This window comes from Typopeltis vanoorti, chromosome 5 (genome assembly GCF_054136105.1).
Source record: "Typopeltis vanoorti isolate ZY-2024b chromosome 5, IOZ_Tvanoo_1.0, whole genome shotgun sequence".
Taxonomy (NCBI): Eukaryota; Metazoa; Arthropoda; class Arachnida; order Uropygi; family Thelyphonidae; genus Typopeltis; species Typopeltis vanoorti.
This window is the reverse complement of record NC_143553.1, coordinates 153,763,794-153,785,229: the sequence shown is the minus strand read 5'-3', so window position 1 is coordinate 153,785,229 and position 21,436 is coordinate 153,763,794. Positions and strand designations below refer to the sequence as shown.

Below are 21,436 nucleotides of genomic sequence, written 5' to 3'. Positions count from 1 at the left end.
CATTAGAATGCAGAAAACCGCTTAGAAGTACCTTTCGGGAAAAAAAAAAAAGACGCTTCTAGGTTTGGCTCAATTTTCCACTAAACGTTCCAGTTATGGTCCGTTAATGTACATTAAGTGAAGGCATGTTTATGCTACCCTGGAGGCGATAATCGTACAAAATCAGCTTTTATTCTCATGTAGGCTAGGATATACGTAATTTCGAGATGGTTGCTAGCAAAAGAAGCCATTAACGCAATGCAATCAGGCGAAACATCCATGTCCGTGGATGTGATGAGGATTATTATTAAGTAACTACCAGAAATGCTACGTGCCTTCAACTCTAAAGATGAGCAAAGGGTGTCATTAGACCATTAACGTTTATGTTTAAAATGTCATTTGCCTGACAATCTCATTTAGTTGCCGGCTTCAGAGTTTCATTAATATTTAAGTATGTGCGGGTAGATCGTAATTCAATTGTATTTCTTTATTTCGTCTGGGGGTCTCATTCAAGCTCATTATAATGTCTTTTCTTGTTAATGCTGCCAACTATTAAACGTAAGTTGGAATCAGAAAACATTTCCATTTACTGTTTATACAGTATGTGCTACAATGAAAATGCAAAAGAAGTTATTCTCAAGAATGTATATGTCTAGTAGCGCCACCTACCTACACAGATTTTGTTTAGTATAATTTATAATACGATCTATAAAATTCTAATTTTATAAGATTCTGTACATAAATTACTGTTTTTAAGAGAGGAAGAAAGTTATAATATGTGACAGTGAGAAAATGGAAAAAGAACTTACAAAATGAGATTGCCTCAAAATTTTATTTCATTTTTCAAAATCGAAAGCCATTCCTCATTTATACTACAACATGTACGTTGAATTTGCAATATAGTCTACAGGTGACCTTTAGACCTCGTTTATTTTTTTAAGAAACATTATTTTTATATGACTATTACTTTATTAAAATAACTAGAATGTACATTAATATTAAATTTTGCGTTCAGATGCTTATCTATGACAGGAAAAAAATTAAAGGATGTATTAAAAAAAATTAAAGGATGTATTAACAAACTAATATTTCAACATCGAAAATTTAGACACCAAATAAAAATGAGAATATAAATTTTATAAGAAATGGATGAAAATTATCAGTAAATAGCCAATGTAGCCAATGAAGTTCTAACTGAGGCTCGGCTATTGCTGTTACCTTGTTATCAGTAATGTAGACATCATAAGTTTTTACGGTTGAGTAATAAGTCATAGGTCATCATAAGTGTTTAATTTAATAAGGTGATTTCTAAAACAATCCAAATATGAAGAAAAATTGGGAAACCAGCCCAAGAATGAATAACTTTTAGGAATTTCGGATTGTACCGGATGGCTGTTTTAAATGTTATTTAATAAATAAACATCATACGTTTTTTTTTTAATTTGATTTAATGAAACTTCTCGAAGCTGGATCTCCTATTGGATACATAATTTAAGTTGGAGATATTTGTTTTCTTTTGTGGATGTTTCTAGACAAATGATTCTCTGCTTTCATATGAGATTGGCAAACTCACCTTCATTTGAAAATTCCTGATAAAAGTTCTTTGCGTTCTAGTACAGACTCGAACCAAGGTCTTTTCCAACCAAAGGACATCGCCAATATTAACTGAGCAACGGATCCTTTCTGAGAAGTGGGAAGAAATATATAAAACTCACAAATATTCTAATCCTAATCCTGTGGGTTCCTCTTATTAGTGGGTTGCAGCTAAAAACCAGGGGAGATGATTATGAGCTAGGTGGTTTCCCGTTGCCTCTTTGCCGTAAGTATATCTATGACTGTAGCCGTGTGTGTGTGTGTGTGTGTGTTCATGACACCGACTTGCCTGTTTTTCATCCCTCAAACCCCTTTTTCTAAGAACCTTATAACCTGCGTATGTACAGTCATTTTTGATTTCATGTCTTGTGAGAGAAATATATACCTGGATATCAAGTAGCGCCATCTAGCGGAGCTGTTTTTATTGCAAGTGATTTAGTTTTTATGGCATCAGATTGTAGAAAAGAAAAGCATTTAATTTATTCATGAAACCGAAGTGACCTTTCCTATTGATTTATGTCGTTCTGCTCGACCGCTCCAGAAAAGTTCATGCCATAACTTCAACCTGTTGTTAAACAATTAATCAATAGCGCCACCTGTTTTCATTTTTGATTGCGCTTCAAACTATGCAATGAAACCAAGGCTCGCCCTGTTATCGGCACTCCCGGAAGTCTGTACGCATTCACACACAGTATTGAAAGTGTTATTAACCACGAGATTAATAATGCTGTCATTGTCAGAATAGCTTCACAAATGGGCATTTTAGTGTTCTTTTTTTATTTTTACTAAACTAGGAAGTTCCGTATACAAACAGCTTGCATCTCTTAAACTCGAAGTGTTATTAATTATAGTACAATTTGATAATTAATTATTGCAATTCGGAAGGGATATGGCAATTTTAAAAAAAAAATCGATAGGTGGCTCAACCGTATGAAGGCAATAAATAACTGGCTGGTGGATAACAGTTTAAATGGAAATTATTTTGAAATCAGACGTATTATCCATAAACCTTTAATCAGAATTAGTATTTTAAAAAAGGTATTCAAAATGCTTCTTAAAGGGTATTACAGTTGTAGTTTATTTAGCATTTAGCTACAAAAAATGTCGAGTTATTTAAATAGTTCTAATAAAAATTATGCAGATTCTTAATACGTAGAAGTTTTCTATTTTTCAAAACTTATAGCTTGAAACATAAACATAAAATGAGCAAAACACTGTAAATAAAATGTTACTATTTATGAACAGGTTTAATTTTAAATAATATCTTATAATATTTAATGTTTTGTTGAAATACGGTTAAAATATTAAAATAAAAATAAATAACCTTTTTTTTCCTTATAAATATTTAAAACACCAAATATTTAATTAAATAAAATAATTGAAAATTAACCAAAAAAATTGATGATTACAGTATATATATTGTCTGCACCTTTTCTTGATTTTGTTTGATTTCCTTGATTATTTGATTTTGTTGTGATTAATATTACAGTATAAATATTACAGTATATATAAATATTACAGTATATATAAATATTACAGTATATATAAATATTACAGTATATATTGTCTGCAACTTTCAAGGAAAGGTGCAGACAATATATACTGTAATCATAATCACAACAAAGTCAAATATAATGAAATAATAAATCATATCAAATAAATAAAAATATAATGAAATAATAAATCATGTCAAATAAATAAAAATATAATGAAATAATAAATCATGTCAAATAAATAAAAATATCATGAAATAATAAATCATATAAAATATAATATACTGTAATCATGGTTGACTCTTTTGCCTTTTTTTCATTTAACTTTTTCTAAACAACGTACCTTGTGTTTTGTATATCCATCTAGATGTCTGCACCTGTCCTTGAAAGGTGCAGACATCTAGATGGATATACAAAATACTGTAATAAATAAATAAAAATATAACGAATAAATATAAACAAATAAATAAAAATATAACGAAATAATATAAACAAATAAATAAAAATATAACGAAATAATAAATCATATCAAATAATTAAAAATAAAAATATAATGAAATAATAAATCATGTCAAATAAATAAAAATAACAAGTCTGCGCCGTAAAAGATTATATTTTATTATATTACTTATAACATATTTAATATAATAATTATTAAGAAAAAACCGGACAGATTTCAACATTTTAAAAGTAGGTGTATTGGGGTTAATATAAAATACAGAGGAACTTTAAAATAATATAAAAAAATCGGTCCACACTTTATGAAAGCACTTTTTTATTTTATTTTATTTTTTGTCTTTCCTCATACCTGATTTTATGATTTTAAAGTGGCGAAACAGGTAACATTATTATAAATAAAGGAAGTTGAGTTTATTAATGTAATATAATCAATAGCATATACAGCTTATAATACATAAATATTCTTAGGGCATGGATTCCTCGTTTAGGCTGTGAAACCAGTTTCAAATTTGTGTATAGAAAAGCGATCCGTGAAAATTAATATTTTAAATAGGAACTATTGAGTGATATAAAAAAGATAGCTAAAACTGAAATGTAGTGTCTGTACTTACCAATAAATCATTAGTACTTAAGTATAAAGTAATAATTATAACAAAAATTATAACAGTAATAATGTGATAATGATAATGGCATTGTTAAACTTACTTGTAACAACCAGTTCGGTCTCAGCTGTTTCGGATCCCGCGCTGTTGTTAGCAACACACAAATACTGTCCACTGTCGTGTGCTGCAACATCTTGGATTACCAAGGTTCCATCAAATTGAAGATGTCTTTTCCCTGGTCTTACCAGATTGGTCCCTGCGGCCGATTCGTGTTTATACCATTTATAAAGCGGAGCTGGATAACCCTGAGCTGCGCACGGTAATTTGATCGTTTCACCCTCCCTGGCTCGGACTATTCTCTTGCTGTCCGTGATACGAGGAAAGATATTGCTGAACGGATCTGTGAAAAGAAGATACATCATCACAACACAAGTTAATGGGAAACATTAAAAATTCTTAACTCTACGGCTGTGAAATTCGGGTTTTAAAGCATCGCTCTTGATCTTCTTTTCAAAAGAATTCTTGACAGCTCTTGAAGTCTAAATGTATTTGTAGCGAAGAACTCAGTGAGGAGATGACTGCTTTTAAATTGGGCTTAGTAATTAAGTCAGTAAAGCCTTTGATGCAGAAAATTAGATGTCAAAAGATAAAAATAACTTCTTTGTTGGTAAGAGTGATAAGCTGTCTGTCGTCCCCCCTCCCCCTTTCTACGTTTTCTGTTACCACATACTGAAGTGGTAATCAACTCCCTATCAACGGTATGCGTAAAATTAGCCACTCTAATTCCTTGTTTCTCGTTAAAGACACGACTTGACAACTGCAAAGTTAATTACTGTCACACTCACATACAATACAAAAAATCATTTCTTTTAAAGAATATTTCTCCTGTTTGTAAAGAAACAATGGCTTTGGTTTCTCGATAAGTGTCACAAACAGGACTCTCGTAGTATGAGTAAAAAGTCGAAATTAGATTGAGAGGGATTCGCAACCGAAAATATTTCGCAGCATGTAGATCAAAGGAGAAATTATTTTTTAATGGAAATCCCACTTGTAATATTGCAAACTCATCATTACGTTGGACAAAACGGGTTACCTTTTTTCATGCCACTCGTTCTTTCAGTGAAAAAAATGACTTACCTACCAACCATCTAAAAGACTTTCCAGGAGTTAATAATCACAGTAGGGTTTGAACCACAGCTGTTGGTTGGAGAGCAAACGGCTAACTAGACCAACAGATCGTTGATTGCGGGATCAATTATTTCCATTTAGGGAGAAAGTGTCACTCAAATACAATCTAATTAACAAGGATCCGGAAGGAATAGCGCAGAAGTTAAACTCTCACAGAAGTTTGGTTTGGTACTTATCATCACACTATTATTGAGTACTTTAATAGAAAATGAGTCTCATGAATAATATATAAGACATTAGAATGAGAAAGTAGAAAGATAGGCCGCAATTTAGGAGCGCCTTCTCAGGAAACCTTAAGAAAGGCAAGAAACCACTCAATCCCAAATCTAGTCAAAATCCATTGCATGAGATGGAAGAGCAGATGAACCATTTTTTTGGCAGTTTCCTTTCTTTACTACTTTCAAAGTACTCTGTAGAGTCTTGTTCGTTCAGGCAAAAATATATGTGTTAGGGCCCACGAGGTGGCGTAGGCAATCTGCCTTACTCTTCTCCCGGAATGCCAATTAAAATCACTGATAGTCATGGGCCAGCAATTCTGTAATTGGCTAAGGGCAAAGACTAGTTGTACACTAGTCATCAGAAGTCAGAGCTAAAAGACCTCTGCCACTCACTTTGATGAATTAAAGACATTAGTGGATCGCCAACAAAAGCGGATGAACAACTCTGTTGAATAAATGTGACAGTTCAATAATACTCAAGAAATTACGGCAGGTTGAATTTGGAATCTATAATAAGAATGATAATAAATACATAATCAAGGGCTCTTGATTTGTGTGTATTTCAGAACTGATACGAAATCCCCTAAAGGAATGTGTGCATTTGAGGAAGTTTTATTCTTTCCCCATTCAATGTGTGGTTTAAAAATTTGAAAACGACCTACAATCGTAAACTATATCATAATATTCTAAAGTGCATCGTGATAATTATTGGAATTATTATCCGTTATTCATAATTTTTTGGTTTAGTATATTATATTTTAGCAGAAAAATTCTCAATTTTAATGAGATGCTTTGAAATAAGATAATTAATTATTCATATATTGCTTTGATTCAACATTAATTTTCAAGGAAGACTTTTGTCATGCAGATGAAGTGATTAGGATTGTCAATATATCGTTTTCGGTAGACATCTAATATTAATGAGAAGCCATAAGAATATGGCATCGGATGCAAGATGTTATCACTCCACTGCCACAAGAGAGTATCCAGATGAGGAGCGATCTTCCACAAATGTTCACAGATGAAGAGATTAACAATCACAATTTAGTAAGGCAGCCAATCAGCCGCTTTAAGAACTGCAATTAGCATATTAGTGAATTCTCTTGAGCTCTAAGTATTTGAAATGAATATTAATTACTTGCATTGGATTATTAAAATACGCTATCGAATTTTTAACTGCCGTAATCTATTTAAGTAGTTGTTTTAATCGATAATTTTTATTAATCTTATGCTTGCAGAACTCAGCCATATCCACCGGTATGGATAAAGAATGCTAGTAGAGAATATCACTGTGGTGTGGTTCGTATTCAGAATGGTTATAATAACCGATAAAGCCGACATTTTTAAGAGGAAATTAAAATATAGTTAACGCTTTATGGAAATATTTGTAACAATTCGAAATTTATTGTTCAAAATTTCTTTTAAACCGTTTTTGTATAGCCATTATCGAATACAAATTAGCTCATTAAAGTTATATTTATGTTTCTGGTGATGTAATGATTGTACGTAATCATTAACATAACGTTAATTCAGTTATTTTTTATTAGCTTTCGACTATGGATGTATCTATAAGTGATCGAAATCCCTAACGACGCAAATAAACTGCTTTGTATATAAAATGCATTTTGTATTGTAAAAGAATTCGTTCTTAATTAGCAGGAAATCTCCTTTAGTGGCATTCTCAAATGGTATTGGTATTTTATACTGTACAGAAATAAATCATTCCTATATGTAAATAAGATTACAATACCAGCTTTGTTTTCTGTATGGGCACAAATTAAAAGATCGTATCATATAATATGTTTAGCAAAAATGCTTTTTTTCTATTATATACATTCTATATAAAGACAAAAAGTGATATTTCTGGATAAACTCAAATAAAATCTTTCAGGAATTTAAAAAAAAAAGCACTTAGTTTTCTGTTTTCATTTTAAAAATAGTTTTCTGTTTTAATATACACTGCATAATATAATAATATAATATAATAATATATTATATATTATAATATACAGTATTATATATATATATAATATATATATTAACCCTAATGAAAATTAAAATTAAAATATTAGCAGCATTATTATGTATGTAAACCGTTTGTAAATATATATAATGTTTATATATAAAAAATAATTCATAATAATTAAATTTCAGATTTTATTAAGAACAACTAAAAACCTTGGCATTCTTTTCCTGTTTAAAATATTATATTATAATAGTATAATATAATAAATTATATTCTAAATGTTATCCATTTTAAAAATGCGCTAGAAAGAAGGGATCTAAATTCTTTTAGGGAAATTTATTATTTCTATTAATTGATATATAAGAATGAACTTCTATGTCTAAATGAAATACTTTGTAAAAATTCTTTACAAGCTTACCAAGTGTTTTCCCATACATAGACTTTATTTCGACAGACAAACATTTCAACAAATAAAGGAAAAAAGTACCGCAATTTTGACTGCGCACTGTATTCACCGATTCTCGTTGTTGACTCTTCGCTTAAGTTACATTTATCTTGTTTAGTTTTTGAATTCCTATTGAAGAGGCAAAAATCGTAGACAATTAAAATTTTAGCGTAAATGTTCTGTTGTATTAATTTTCTTTTAGAGTACCTTTTGTGCAGAACTACTTTATGGCTGATGTAAAAGATCCGTAAAATATGGTATTAATTTTTAACGGCAAAAATTAAAATATATATACATATACAGTTGACTCTTGAACAACGTAGGGGCTCCGACCAATGCGTTGTTTACAAGACGAATCATATGTTTGTCAGTAACTATATCAATATTGTCTTAATAGATACAAAACACTATAGATGTTATACGTATTACTAACACTAGACATCAAAAATGAAAAGATAATGTGCAAAAGAAATTGATATTTATTTACAGGTATAACGATTCATGCATTGATAACGAAGAAGCAACAATATGATTTGCTAGCCTTGCATATGAATGAATCGTTATAAAATTTTTATTTTATGCTTAATTAGTTAAACTCATTAAAATTAATTAGTTTAACTAATTAATAACAGTTAATTTTATGCCGTTATGATTTAATAATGCTTTTTTGTTTGTTTACATTTCTCTCGACTGCAAATAGCCATTCACGGTCTGTAAGTGTTTGTGTGCGTAAGTTTTGATAAATTTTAACTTTGTTATAATATATTGGTGTATATTTTATGTTTAAACTTTATTTATTTTTTTTTTTTTTGCGTCACTTTATTTCCCCATTAATAAGGGTTCGGTCTTATACCTGAAGGTGATAATTGCCTACCACTTCAATTCCTTTGCAAAAACATCCATGCTTAGTCTGGAATTCGATCCTACAGCCTGTTGGTTGAAGAATGGGAACTTGGCCAACCAGGGCGACAGATATGATAATATACTTAGAATTCTTCCTTTCAAAATCGCCGTTATAAATATAATAACCATTTTTATACGAGAAAAGTAGGGGGAAAAAACTGGACAGAGCAACTTTAAGCCCCCGCTCAAAGTTAGGTCGTTCATACATCACCATCACCTGCCAACTCTTTGAGTGACGTCTTTGTGAACAGGGGGCTTTCACAACCACTAAGGTGGCTGTTTTCTTGAAGTTTTTAGGGCGAACTTAAAAAAAAAAAAACATTGTTTTTATGCCTTTGTAGTTGCAACATTTCTCGTTACACTAACGTCCTCTGAGCTCAGATAAATAAAATTAGCTAACTAACTTCCTTCAGTAACGCTAAGTAATTACCAGAGCGACTCTGTTATTAAGGCTCTATCTGTAAAGTGTGTGTCTTTGGCAAATTCCCCTTCTCTCTCTCTCTCTCTCTCTCTCTCTCTCTCTGCAGATATCTATCTGTGCTCTTACGCAAGGCCTGTTGGGATCTGAACAAGGGACTTAAGACTTTCTTGTCGATATCTTGAGATTGCACGCGCCCCTACTCAGTAGAACTAGAGACTATAAATCATCGCTGCATTATCTCTCGGCGAAGAGCTGACACTTCCGGTGTCGGGGCTGTCACTCATTTGTTCGCCTTTCTACGGCAATCAGGCTCACGTAAAACTTCGGATTGTGCACTCTTTTTTTTTTACGATGTCTGTTGTTTTGGGATGAAGCCCAAAAATATTCTCTTGAGAACTCTTTGGATATCGGAAGAGCTCTCTTGGGAGAACCTCAAGGATGCAGGATGAAACAATTTTAAACAGTTGCATGCACTGACCAGAAAGGGAAAAAAAAAAAGAACGTTAACATTTAAATTGAGAGCCAACACCAGAGTTTGGCAGCTACATTATAGAAGATTGAAATTTTGCTGCATAAGTTCAACAGCATCTTTTTATTTATATATATAACTTTCTATATATAAAGTTATATATATAGCATATATAACTTTTTCTATATTATATTCATTTTTTGTTTCTGCAGTCAGTTTAAGGGAATTTTTATTATCCATTGCAGGAGTATTACATTTAAAATATTCATGCTATGGCAAGCATTGAAGTACCGTTTATATATATATATATATACATTTACTCGTATACCTTGCGAGATTTTAATAAATATCTATCCTTACCTGTGACTACCAGTCTCCCTGACGTCACACTAGTTATAACTTCTCCAGTCAATCGATGCCTTGTCTTACAATAAAATATTTTCTGAGTGTCAGCTGGCTCAACTTTCCTGATATACAGTTCTCCTGTACTGAAAGTGATGTATTTGTCTCCTATAAACATAAAACAGATTTTATTTCTGCTTCCTTATTTATAGAATTTAAGAAATTTTAAACTGTATTGTATTGTACTAGATTGTGCCGTGTTATAATGGTACAGCGCGGACATATTATAGCGACTTCCTTGAGCTAATTTAATCCCAGTTTTCCATTAGTTCTTTTATCATATTCTCATCTATTGTCTTCTCTTTTGGCTAATCATTGAGTCGTTACTTGTCAGCACTTTGCTAACGAGTGTTTCTTACTGTCTCGAGCCACGAAGTAATCGAATTACATGCATCGCGAAGCCAAATTGAAAATATAGAGAAATTTAATCGATCTAGTTGAAAGCTACATGACTTTGAGAAGTCACGTGCTCTACTACTTTGAATATATAAAAAAGGAACTTTGTGAATGTATAAAAAAACGAACAAGATAGGAATAAATGGAATTTTGAGTGTTAATTTTATTCTGCTTTTGTTATTTCCTTTTTGTATTTAATTTTCAGTATCCGCATTTTTTTAACGCATAAATTTTAAAATTTTATTTACCTGCAATAGCAGCTGAATGGATCACAAAACTGTTGTCACTAATCCATGACGTCACGGTGACGTATTCCTTTACGAATCCGGGCACATGACATTTCAACACAGCTGTGTTTCCACGAATCACGAATTCATCATAAACTTCCACCACATAATGCTGCATGACCACTATCAAAGTAGAGTTATTCAAATAAATAATAACGATTTAATGAATATATAATGAAAATTTAAAAAACAATACTTTTCTCTAAAACTATTAAAAACTTAATCTTTTTGATAAGTCAATGATATTTTCTTGATATATTTTAAAAAATAGTTTGAAAAAAATACAGAATTACTAAACACCTTTTTTTTTCTGACTTCAAATGTCTACTTCTGCAATCACCGTATTATCAGCCATCCATGGGCTTTAGCTTACCGGATGTCTTTAACGTATATCTCTCTATTTCCCGGGTATTAGTTGGCAACGCATTTCCGGCTATGTAGGCCTTTCATAAAGCTTTTTTTTCCCGTTGTGATGCAAGACCCACAAATACCATCCCAGAGTAAGATAGGAAAAGAATAGAGACTAAAAGGCGAACGAACTAGAGGAACGATAGAAAGAGAGAGATAAAATGAAGCATCGAAGAAAAAAAAAGTACCGAAATATCGTCAACTGACCTAGGCTATCGCCTAACCCAACGAAGCGATGTTAATACGCTTTGTCTCTATGGAAACAGTAAACCATGGATTTATCGGCCTTGGTATAAAAGATACTTTGAAAGCAGTGTTTTTGTTGCCTTTCTTGTTCAAGAGTTTGCATTCAGATCGAGTGAGTCTGAAAGAAAACATTCTCGCTTTTTTTTTTCATTCCCCTCCTTTTGTTTTTTTATTTCTTTCTTGTTTCGCCTTTGCAGATAAGGCTTGGTTATTTTATTCATTCTGTGCTTCGCAAGGATTGAAGTCTACAAACTAGTTGAAGTGCGTTCCTATTTGGAAAATTGGCAAGTCATTCTACTGGTTTTAAAAGTTGATCCTCGACTTGCAATACATAACCAAGTTTCCTAAGCTATGCTGTAATAACTGGAAGGGATTACATTTTCTGCAAGTACACTCGATCTTCTGTAAGGGATTAGGCCAATAAAAACTTAGAGAAAATGCTTCGCCAGATGTTCAAAATCCTCTTGCATGTTTTTTTTTTTTTTTTTTTTTTTTTAATACCTGTGTTTAGAAAGCTTTCCAAAAATTTTTAAAAAGCGCATTTTAGGTGTTGTCATATAAAATTAAACAAGGAAAATTTCCTTTTCTCTCTATCAGGATCTCTGTAGTTCTGAACTTTGTAAATATTATGAAAATCGGGTTGATGTTATCTGACTAAAATTATCAAAGTGAACTGCAATTGGTTGCGGTACTTCGAACATTACAAACTAATATCCAATGCTGACTCAGACGTCTGTTTTTCGGGCCGCAGACCGAGGCCAGCGCTTAGAGAGGGCCCCGCACTTTCAAATTTCTAAGAAAATTTGATAATAGAATTTTTGATGTTTCAGAGATATACTGAGGGAAATATTTTAGTATATAAGTACGTGTATTTAATGTTTATTAAAATTGTGATTTTTCGATAAGAAAAAATTCTTTTTTTTTCAAATATTTTGGGACCTCATTAATAACTTTTTCCGGAGACCTTCAAAACCTCCATCCGGCCCTTCTAATATCGCATGTTTTCGTTATAGTTGTGTTGATAGGAGAGGTATTATCTGGTGCAAACAGCTCTTTTTATGCCTTCTGTAACTGAATGAAGTATGACTGTATTTACGATGCATTCTGCAGTAAGTAGCACACTGGATAGTGCCACCATTTTTCGATAATGTTAAGCAGCATGGAATAAATGGGTACAACGAAGGCCACTGTAATCAAGATATATTAACGCTTCACTAGGATAACTATCCTGTTGACAATGCTGGTTTAAAAATTCTCCACCGAATTCGTAAATCAGCAATAATATTATTCCCACAATAATTGGTTTGTTTACTTGGCAAGTATAACAGTGTGGTTCTAATTAAGTGTAATTTCTCGGCGTATTTGGTGGACAACACGTTCATTCTTCATAATGGATGTGGTGCTTAGATAATAAATGCTTTAGTTGATATATAATGGAAACAGAAGCTAATTAGATTGCACTTGAAATGAAGTAATCAGGTAATATTGCTAGTTCATGAGCAAATGGAATATTAGTAAACGGATTCAAAAATAACATAATTTATATTTATTAAATTATTCTAGAGTTTATTATATATAATATGTATTAAAACATAATACAAAATAATAATAAACTATGTTTTAATTGATTCAACAAACAATTGAAACTTCTATAAGAAATAGATAGATACACCATTTTAAAAAAAAGCTACAATGTTTCTATATGTATAAATAATTATTAATTCATGTTGAGATATCCTCTCACGACTCCGAACCTCAGTAAACGACCTAAACATCCTCCCTAAAGAACAGTTTGGTTTTCGACAACACCATAGTACTACCCAGCAAATCCACAGAATTGTGGAATATACCACCAGCTACAACTGGCGCCAGTGCACAGGAGCTGTATTCCTAGACCTATCCAAAGCATTTGACAAACTCTGGCATTTTGGACTCCTGCACAAACTTATCTCAGCCGGTATCTCACTAAAAATGGTTCATCTAATCCGTTCATATCTTCAGAATAGATCAATGCAAGTTAAAATTAACGGTTCTACATCGTCCTAGCGATGCTGGAGTGCCGCAAGGATCTCTACTGGCTCCATTGCCGTTTTCTGTATACATGTCAGACATCCCACACAATCCGATGACTTCCATTGTAGCTCTGTATGCGGATGATACGGCAATACTAACCAGATCTCTCAGACCCCACTTCGTTACCAGAAAGCTTCAAGAAAATCTTCTAAAGCTGGAGGGTTGGTTCTCCAAGTGGAGATCGGAAGTCAACCCCCTGAAAAGCTCAGCGGTTCTTTTCTCAAAAAGGCCAATGTCTTCTGCAGGAGATGTGTTACTATTCAATACTAAAATTCCCTGGCAGACAGAAACAAATTACCTGGGTGTAATTCTCGACAAACAGCTATTTTTCAACCAACACATCAAGTCTATGTGCGCAAAGGCATCTAAAGTCATAGCTCATATCTATCCGCTAATTAATAGAAATAGCAAGCTCAGCAAGAGAATCAAATTGCAGCTATACCAGATGACGATTCGTCCTATTATTATGTATGCCTCTCCAGCCTGGAGCCACATCTCTAATACTAACATTATCAAGATACAACGAGTGCAGAACAAGTGCTTGAGAATGATTTTGAACGCCCCGTGGTATGCTAGAAACAGCCAACTCCACAGAGACACAAATATTCCCTATATTCTCTCTTATCTACAATCCTTAGCTTCCAAGTTTTTTCTAAAGACGTCCACACATCCCAACGATTTGGTTCAACAAGCTGCAGCATACGAGCCAACGGACATATTCAAATAAAGAAGACCAAAAACTATATTAGCCTCCTATAACGATGCATAATCTCCATGTCCATTCAGGGCGAGCAAACTGCTCGTAAATTTTACCCTCACTGTAACCACAACAGATAGCGGGGAATATGAAAAGCATTTTGCTTCACCCCTAAAGAATAAATGTCAATTGTCATGTTGAGATGTTGATAGTCTCGCGTGATGGTTGAAGATTTATGTTTATATATTTATATAAAATGAAAACCTACAATGTTTCTAAATATTTCTATATGTATATATAATTATTAATTTAAATAATTATTAATTGATTTTGATAGCTGTTCGGTTGAAGATTTTTAAAGCGTATAGATCGTAGAGTAGATATTAGAAAATATTCCTTACAAAAATCTTCCACTCTGTTCTTGATTGACTATTTTCAGCTCTGTAAGTGAAGGAAGCACTGGTGCAATGTTTTTATATTGTAACTGGAAACATAACATGAATCTGTATTGTAGATATGGAAAAGGTATAGAGCAAAGCTGTGAAAATGCTGCAGTTATATGTAGTGTGTAAGTGGTACATTATATTGAGCATTAGTTAGAATAGCCCGCTAGGGGGGAACCATTAGGACTTTAGGAAAAAACAGTAATTTTTTATCTTCTGCCTCATTTGCGTTTTGTAGTTCCTGCGTGAACGTGTCATATTTGTATGTTCCCATGAAGATGGCAATGTGAAATTGCCGAAATATAGGAAGTATTTATTGAAGTTTATTTTAATTTATATTCCGGTATACGTTGTGAATTCCTTAAATAATTTAATAATCGTTTTTATATTGTCGTTTAAGTTTATTCTAGGCCTGCATCTTTTTTCGAGTTCGTGGAATAAGTTCATTAAGAAATTGCATTGGTAGATCATTTTATTTGATATGACCAAGTTCACATAAGTTGTTTCTTTCGAATCTTAGTTATGATGCTATCTCTTGAACCGGAGAAAGAACGGATTCTTTGTCTTACTTCAAACTTTGTTATGTGATAAGTGTATGTATATTTAGGAGCCTCTATAGCATCTCATTTCAAATACCAGCAACCTCTTTTCATCTTCTTCCTTTAGGAGGATCCAAGTTTTCCTTCCGTATAGAATTCAGTACTTCTATACTGAATTCCGTAATTCAGTATAGAAGTACTGAATTAACTAGTGTGTCAATAAGGCGTAATCTGTTTGTAATGGTAAGCTTACTAACTGTCCATAGCGGTTTTAGTTTTTGGAGTGCTGTAGCATTTGTAGTTTTTGTCCTGGGTTTTTTAAACTGATCAACTTCTTTTATGTTTTAAGTTTAAACAAATTTTGTGGAGATTTCCTGAAGATCTGATATGCTTCCTGATAGAAAATTAATATTATCAGCAAACTTCAGATGGTTTCTTCTTCTTCTTCCTCCTACCGTCACTCCAATATCACCGTTCTCCAGGGCTTCATCTACAAGATATTCGAGAGAGCAGTTAAATAACATTGATGATAATTTTGCATCTCTTTATCACTCCATGTTCCATTGGACAGGGTGTGCTATAATTTTCCTAAATTTCAGCCATCATTTCAGAAGAGAAGATGAGTATAGGGATTCATTTAGTCACATGATTTATTGTCTAATCTGTAATGATGCAGGATTTTCCAAAGGGCATCATCGACCCTCTATGAGTCCTCTTGGACAATTTGGAGATGTCACGTAATAATGATCAACTATTATGAAATATTCCAAAATGTGTGGGTAACACAATCCTGTTACTCATGAGTAATTCATAAAATAACAATATAATATTGATAATAAAAGATTACAAAGTGTGTCTGATGAAGAAAATTCGATTATTATTATTTATATATTCAATTAACAGAGTTCGCAGTCAATCCAATTCAGGACATTTCCAAAGGCCCAGGAATTAGAGATGTTGTTACACTTTTGTTACAAATTAGTTGAATTTCAATCTTCTGATCTGTATACTTAGTCAATGTTCATGCAATATTTCCTAGACCCAACTGTCTCCTGTTATTACCACTGTCAACCACCTCCATTAATATACACGTTAAACAGGGATGGCCCAACGACAGAATCCTGTGGTACAGAGTTCTGTGGTCATCTGACTGAGTATCAAAGAGTGATGTATTGAAGGAGCAGAACTTTGGTTCAACTCCGCTCCGTCATACATCACTCACACATGCCCTTATTCGACTCTTCTATGACTGCATTGTAAAATGAGAGCAGATTGGTAAAGCAAGATCTACCTTTAAAAAAGGTTGGTCTTGCTTTACCAACTGATCTACTCTGGTCTGGATGAGATTTCTCACCGGCTTTTCTGATAGCTTGAAAACTTCTCCAGAGATACAGATGGTCTATAACCGGTTGCATCAGTTTAGGCTTTATCCTTGTATAATGGACTTATCTTTTCCTCTTTCCACTCATCTTCTACTTATTAAATTCTTGTTTGTGTTGTGATTTCAAAAAAAAAGTTAGAAGCGCAGTTAATCCTCCAGCATATTTCCTTAACAAGTGTGCTAATCTCGCCGAAACTCATTGCTGTGTTAGCACCAAGAGCCTGATATATTTAGCATCTCTAACTTTCAAACCTCTATCGTTTCATCCAGATCCGTCTCAGCTTCTGTGAAGAGGCAATGGGGGGGGGTCTGTCAGGAATGCATACGTTACCAAAATGATTACTTAATAACTCAGCTATTTCCATTGCATTCGACACTTTCCTTCAGTCCGTATTCTTCTTCATATTCTTCATGAAGCAAAATAATTCTGTAGGATCTCTTTTAACCATTTCGATCAACTTTTTTTTTCATAGTTTGATTTCACCTTTCTTACTTGCTATTGTCCATTCTAGCCAATTTGTTGTACTGCTCATATGATTACTCATTACATTTCACACAAAAAGGTTCCATAACATTTTTCTTCATCTGTCTCATGTTCTAAAGCTTTATTCATCCATTTCACATTAATTCGATTACTGGGAGTGCAGTCAGGAGGTCAGTTATAGCTCCCTTGACCATGCCCCATGCTCTAATAATTCCTCTACCATTACACTCTCATAGCATAACACGTTACAAGCTCTCTTCAACGTTTATCATAATCATTTGCTTTGTTTATTTATTCTTACTGAAAGCTCCTACATGCATTCTCATATCTCAGAACAAAAATTCTTTGATCACTTTTACCAAATAGATTCTTAGATGTTATTACCAGATCTTACATTCTTTCATGAGAAGTCTTGTCCACCATGGCTGTTCAAGGATGTTGTCCCTTCAGTCGACATGGTTATACTTAACGTATAATTATCGCACTTCCCGTATCCACAAGGTTGATTTCCATGTGCACCTGAAAGCCGTCTGATGAACCTGGATTTTGTTCCAGAAAACCCAGAATCTACATAATACCATGAATACATTGGACCTATCACATTCTATCAACTCGGTTTTACTAATACCAATCACTTATGGTTTGTTTGCATTTAATAATGCTAGAGTTCCTCGAATTTATTTCCGTTGTTTCGGGCGGGCATTATGAGCATGTCTGATAACCAGCCGCCATGAGAATTCAAACATCTCTTAAAGCATTACCTATTATCACTGTTTTTAATAGGCACACTGCCTACCAAGTACAGACATGAATTCGCTCATGAATTCTCCTTCCCGCCTCACACTTTCATGGGACCAACCCTTTAACCCATCTACGCATCTTCACGTATCCCATCGCCACCCCCCCTCCACCATCACTTATATCTGACAGTCCATTCTGGCTCTTTTTCCCAACCTAGAAAAACTCGCTTCTCCACCCAACATTAATCGATCCAGCTTCTCACCATTACTGCCTTAGTTGAAAACCATTCTGAACCAACTCTCTCTCTCTCTTACCTTCAGATTTATCTGGTAGATCAACATGCATAATGTCTATCTTCCAAAACATCCTTGATATTGTAACATTCATAATCAACGCACTTATTCTGAGCTCCCTACTATCATATATGGGAAATATACTAACAACTCTACTCTTAGCACTTATATAACACTCTCAATTCCACGCTACCTCATTTACACTCTTCCCCATGTCTTTCGTTGCAACTAAGTCAATTCATCTATACTTCCTCTTCTTTCCACAGCTGCTTTAGTCGCTTTAATAATTGTCTCGCCTTTCAAACACATCTTTATCACCTGTTCCTTCTCTCTCCCGCTATTCTACATTCCAAACTTCTATACTATTAACCACCTTGAACTCTCATTGCTCCTTTCCGCTTCCACTTTTAATAACTGGTCTCATTCCTGGCATAACTCATTCTGCACCCGCATTAATTCGCTAATTAGGCTCCTCCTCATTTCCAATAGTATGTAGCCTGTATCCTGTTCACAATTTAGTACTGACGCTATGTTCTTTATCTCGTATCTATCCACGCGGTTAGCTTAGTGGCTTTGCGCTTCACAACCATATGCCTGGGAAAGGAGTGTCCTAGGTTCGATTCCCGTCAACGACGTGAGGAGCTCAAGGATCTTCCTCAGCCATAGCCAAGTTAGCCGGTCTTGGGCGAGGACAGCAGGGTTTTTTCCGCCAATTTATCTGGTGTTTTTCATCCCGCAAGCAGGCAAACCGGTCCGAGGACACACACACGGATTACAGTCAGGAATACTGCCCCAGCCATAGGTCTGATTCGTCAGCCTATGCCGGTTCCGGAGCCCGGATAAAATTTTGCGAGGGGGGGGACTAGATGGTACCGTGAACTCTCGTAAAAAGGGGGAACGCTGTATCATCACACGGAATTTATTTATCTTGCATCTGATTCTTACCAAAAGCCATTTGGAAGCAATATCTGGTTATTGTCTCCCAATTTTCCTGACTGCGTAGAATCTAAAGCTAAAGGTTGAGGAAATAAGGGTTTCAACCCTAAAGGTCGAAATCGTTCATTTTTTGTTGTCTTCAACTGCAAAATTTCAGAAGAAAGATCCGATCAGAAATCTTACGACATGAAGGTTCATATATAATATTCTCATGTATCTTCATACGATGATTCAGGTTAATGGTATAGCATATCTACAGAAAAAGACTCACACTGACGTTGTCAAAGAACCTCCTAAGATTGCAGAATGCTTGCTGTCAGTTTTCCAAGTAAAACTTTGTTGCGCGACTATGTTCTACTTGGAAAACTGATAGCAAGTATTCTGAATGTATCTGGATACATGGAATCTCTATCTGGATGTGAAAGATCAACAATGGAACAGGAGATCCTTCAAATAAGACTAGACGTCGGGTTCAATATCTTGAATTATACTTTGAGCAGTGTGATTAGATGCGGATAATTCAAGAGGAGTTGATACTTGCCACATGACTATTATTCTATGAGATGAAGCTGAGTGTCGACTAATTCAGAACGATAGTAAGAATCAGCAGTTTATTTGTGATTGTAATTAACGCAGCATCTTGATGCACCAGACTGTCAGAAGATACTGATACACATTCTGTTGTTCATCGTCTTTGGAATTAACTAAGGTGACTTTATTTAAGTTACCGTAACTTCACAAACTGAAGATCTGGGATGATACAATGAAAGAAATAATCAAAAAGAAAAAAGAAGCCTATCACAAATGGTTAAGCAGTAAAAGATTAGAAGATGAAATAGAATATAAAAGAATAAGAGTCATAGCTAAAAGAGAAGTCAGAAAAATACATAGAGAATCACGGAACAAATTTGTTTCTAATTTAGAACATGATTTATATAAAATAAGACCCAATGTATATAAAATTTTGAAACACTTAAATGCAGATACCAAAGAAAACATAAAATTAAACACTGAATTGAAATTAGAAGAATTTCTAAATTACTACACAGAATTGTGGACAGACAAATATTTTAATAAAGACAATTGGAAAACAATTAACGAAAATGAAAACGAAATAACTAAAGAAGAATTAGAAATCAGCCTGAAAGAAACAAGAAACGGAAAATCACCTGGAGGAGATAAACTAGGTTCAGAACTATATATATATGTAGGAACTAGATTCAAAGAAAGACTCTTATTATTTTTAAATAAAATGTATTCAACTGGTATCCCCCAATAGAATGGAAAAAGCAATTGTGATTCCTATCTTTAAAAACGGTAATAGAGATGACCCTAAAACTATAGAGGTATCAGTATACTAAATTCCTGTTACAAAATATATTGCAGAATTTTAAATAGCAAACTAATGAAATATTCCGAAAACTTTATTTTAGAAGTACAGAATGGATTTAGAAAAGGACGATCATGTATAGAACCGGCCTTTTGCCTAAAAGTAATAATAGAGAAAAGAAGAGAATACAATTTAGAAACACATATTGCATTTATTGATTTTGAAAAAGCATTTGACAAAGTTAAAAGAAACATATTATTTAACATATTAAAAGAAAGACAAATACTAAATAATATCCTAAAAGCTATCATAAGTATATATGAGAATAATCAAATACAAATAAGATTAAATCACGAGCTATCATATACGAGAGAGATAAACCAAGGAGTCCGACAGGGATGTACCCTCTCAGCAACTCTTTTTAATATCTACTTAAATGAAATAATAATAAAATGGAATAAAAATTTACATTAAGGAATTAAGCTTTCACCTACAGTTAACTTAAACACACTCCTCTTTGCTGACGACCAAATAATAATTACAAATTCTGAAGATAACTTACAGAAAGCTATTTTAGATCTAAATGAGATATCCAAAGATTATGGTATGATAATATCAACGGAAAAATCAAAAACTATGACCTTTAAAGGACAAGATCCAGCAATAACTAAAATAGTAATAGATAACAAGATCTTAGAACAGGTGAATTCATTTAATTACCTAGGATGTATGATCACATATGAAAATGAAAAAGATATAAATGTAAAAATTGCAAAATATTTAAAAATAACAGGTGTAATTAACTCTATATTTAAACCAAACCTAGTTCAAAAACAAACCAGGCTAAAAGTATACAATACATTAGCCTTACTGGTCTTAATGTATGGAAGCGAAATCTGGACAATAAAACAAAAAGACAAACAAAGATTAACAACAGCAGAAATGAAGTTTATGAGAAAAACTGCAAAGTATACCCTATTTGATCACAAAAGAAACGAAGAAATTATGAAAGAATTAAACCAAGAACCAGTAATAGAAAAAATC

General features: G+C 33.2%; 1 protein-coding gene across 1 annotated transcript in view; it reads right to left on the bottom strand.

The window, feature by feature from the left end:
- LOC150106953 (cell adhesion molecule Dscam1-like) overlaps positions 1-21,436 on the bottom strand; it is a 330,596-nt gene that overhangs the window by 156,106 nt on the left and 153,054 nt on the right. The window contains exons 3-5 of the mRNA XM_090392842.1: positions 10,783-10,944; positions 10,097-10,246; positions 4,230-4,526 (exon numbers count right to left, since the gene is read on the bottom strand). Coding sequence (XP_090248968.1) covers positions 4,230-4,526; positions 10,097-10,246; positions 10,783-10,944 — 609 coding nt within the window. The remainder of the gene's footprint in view (positions 1-4,229; positions 4,527-10,096; positions 10,247-10,782; positions 10,945-21,436) is intronic.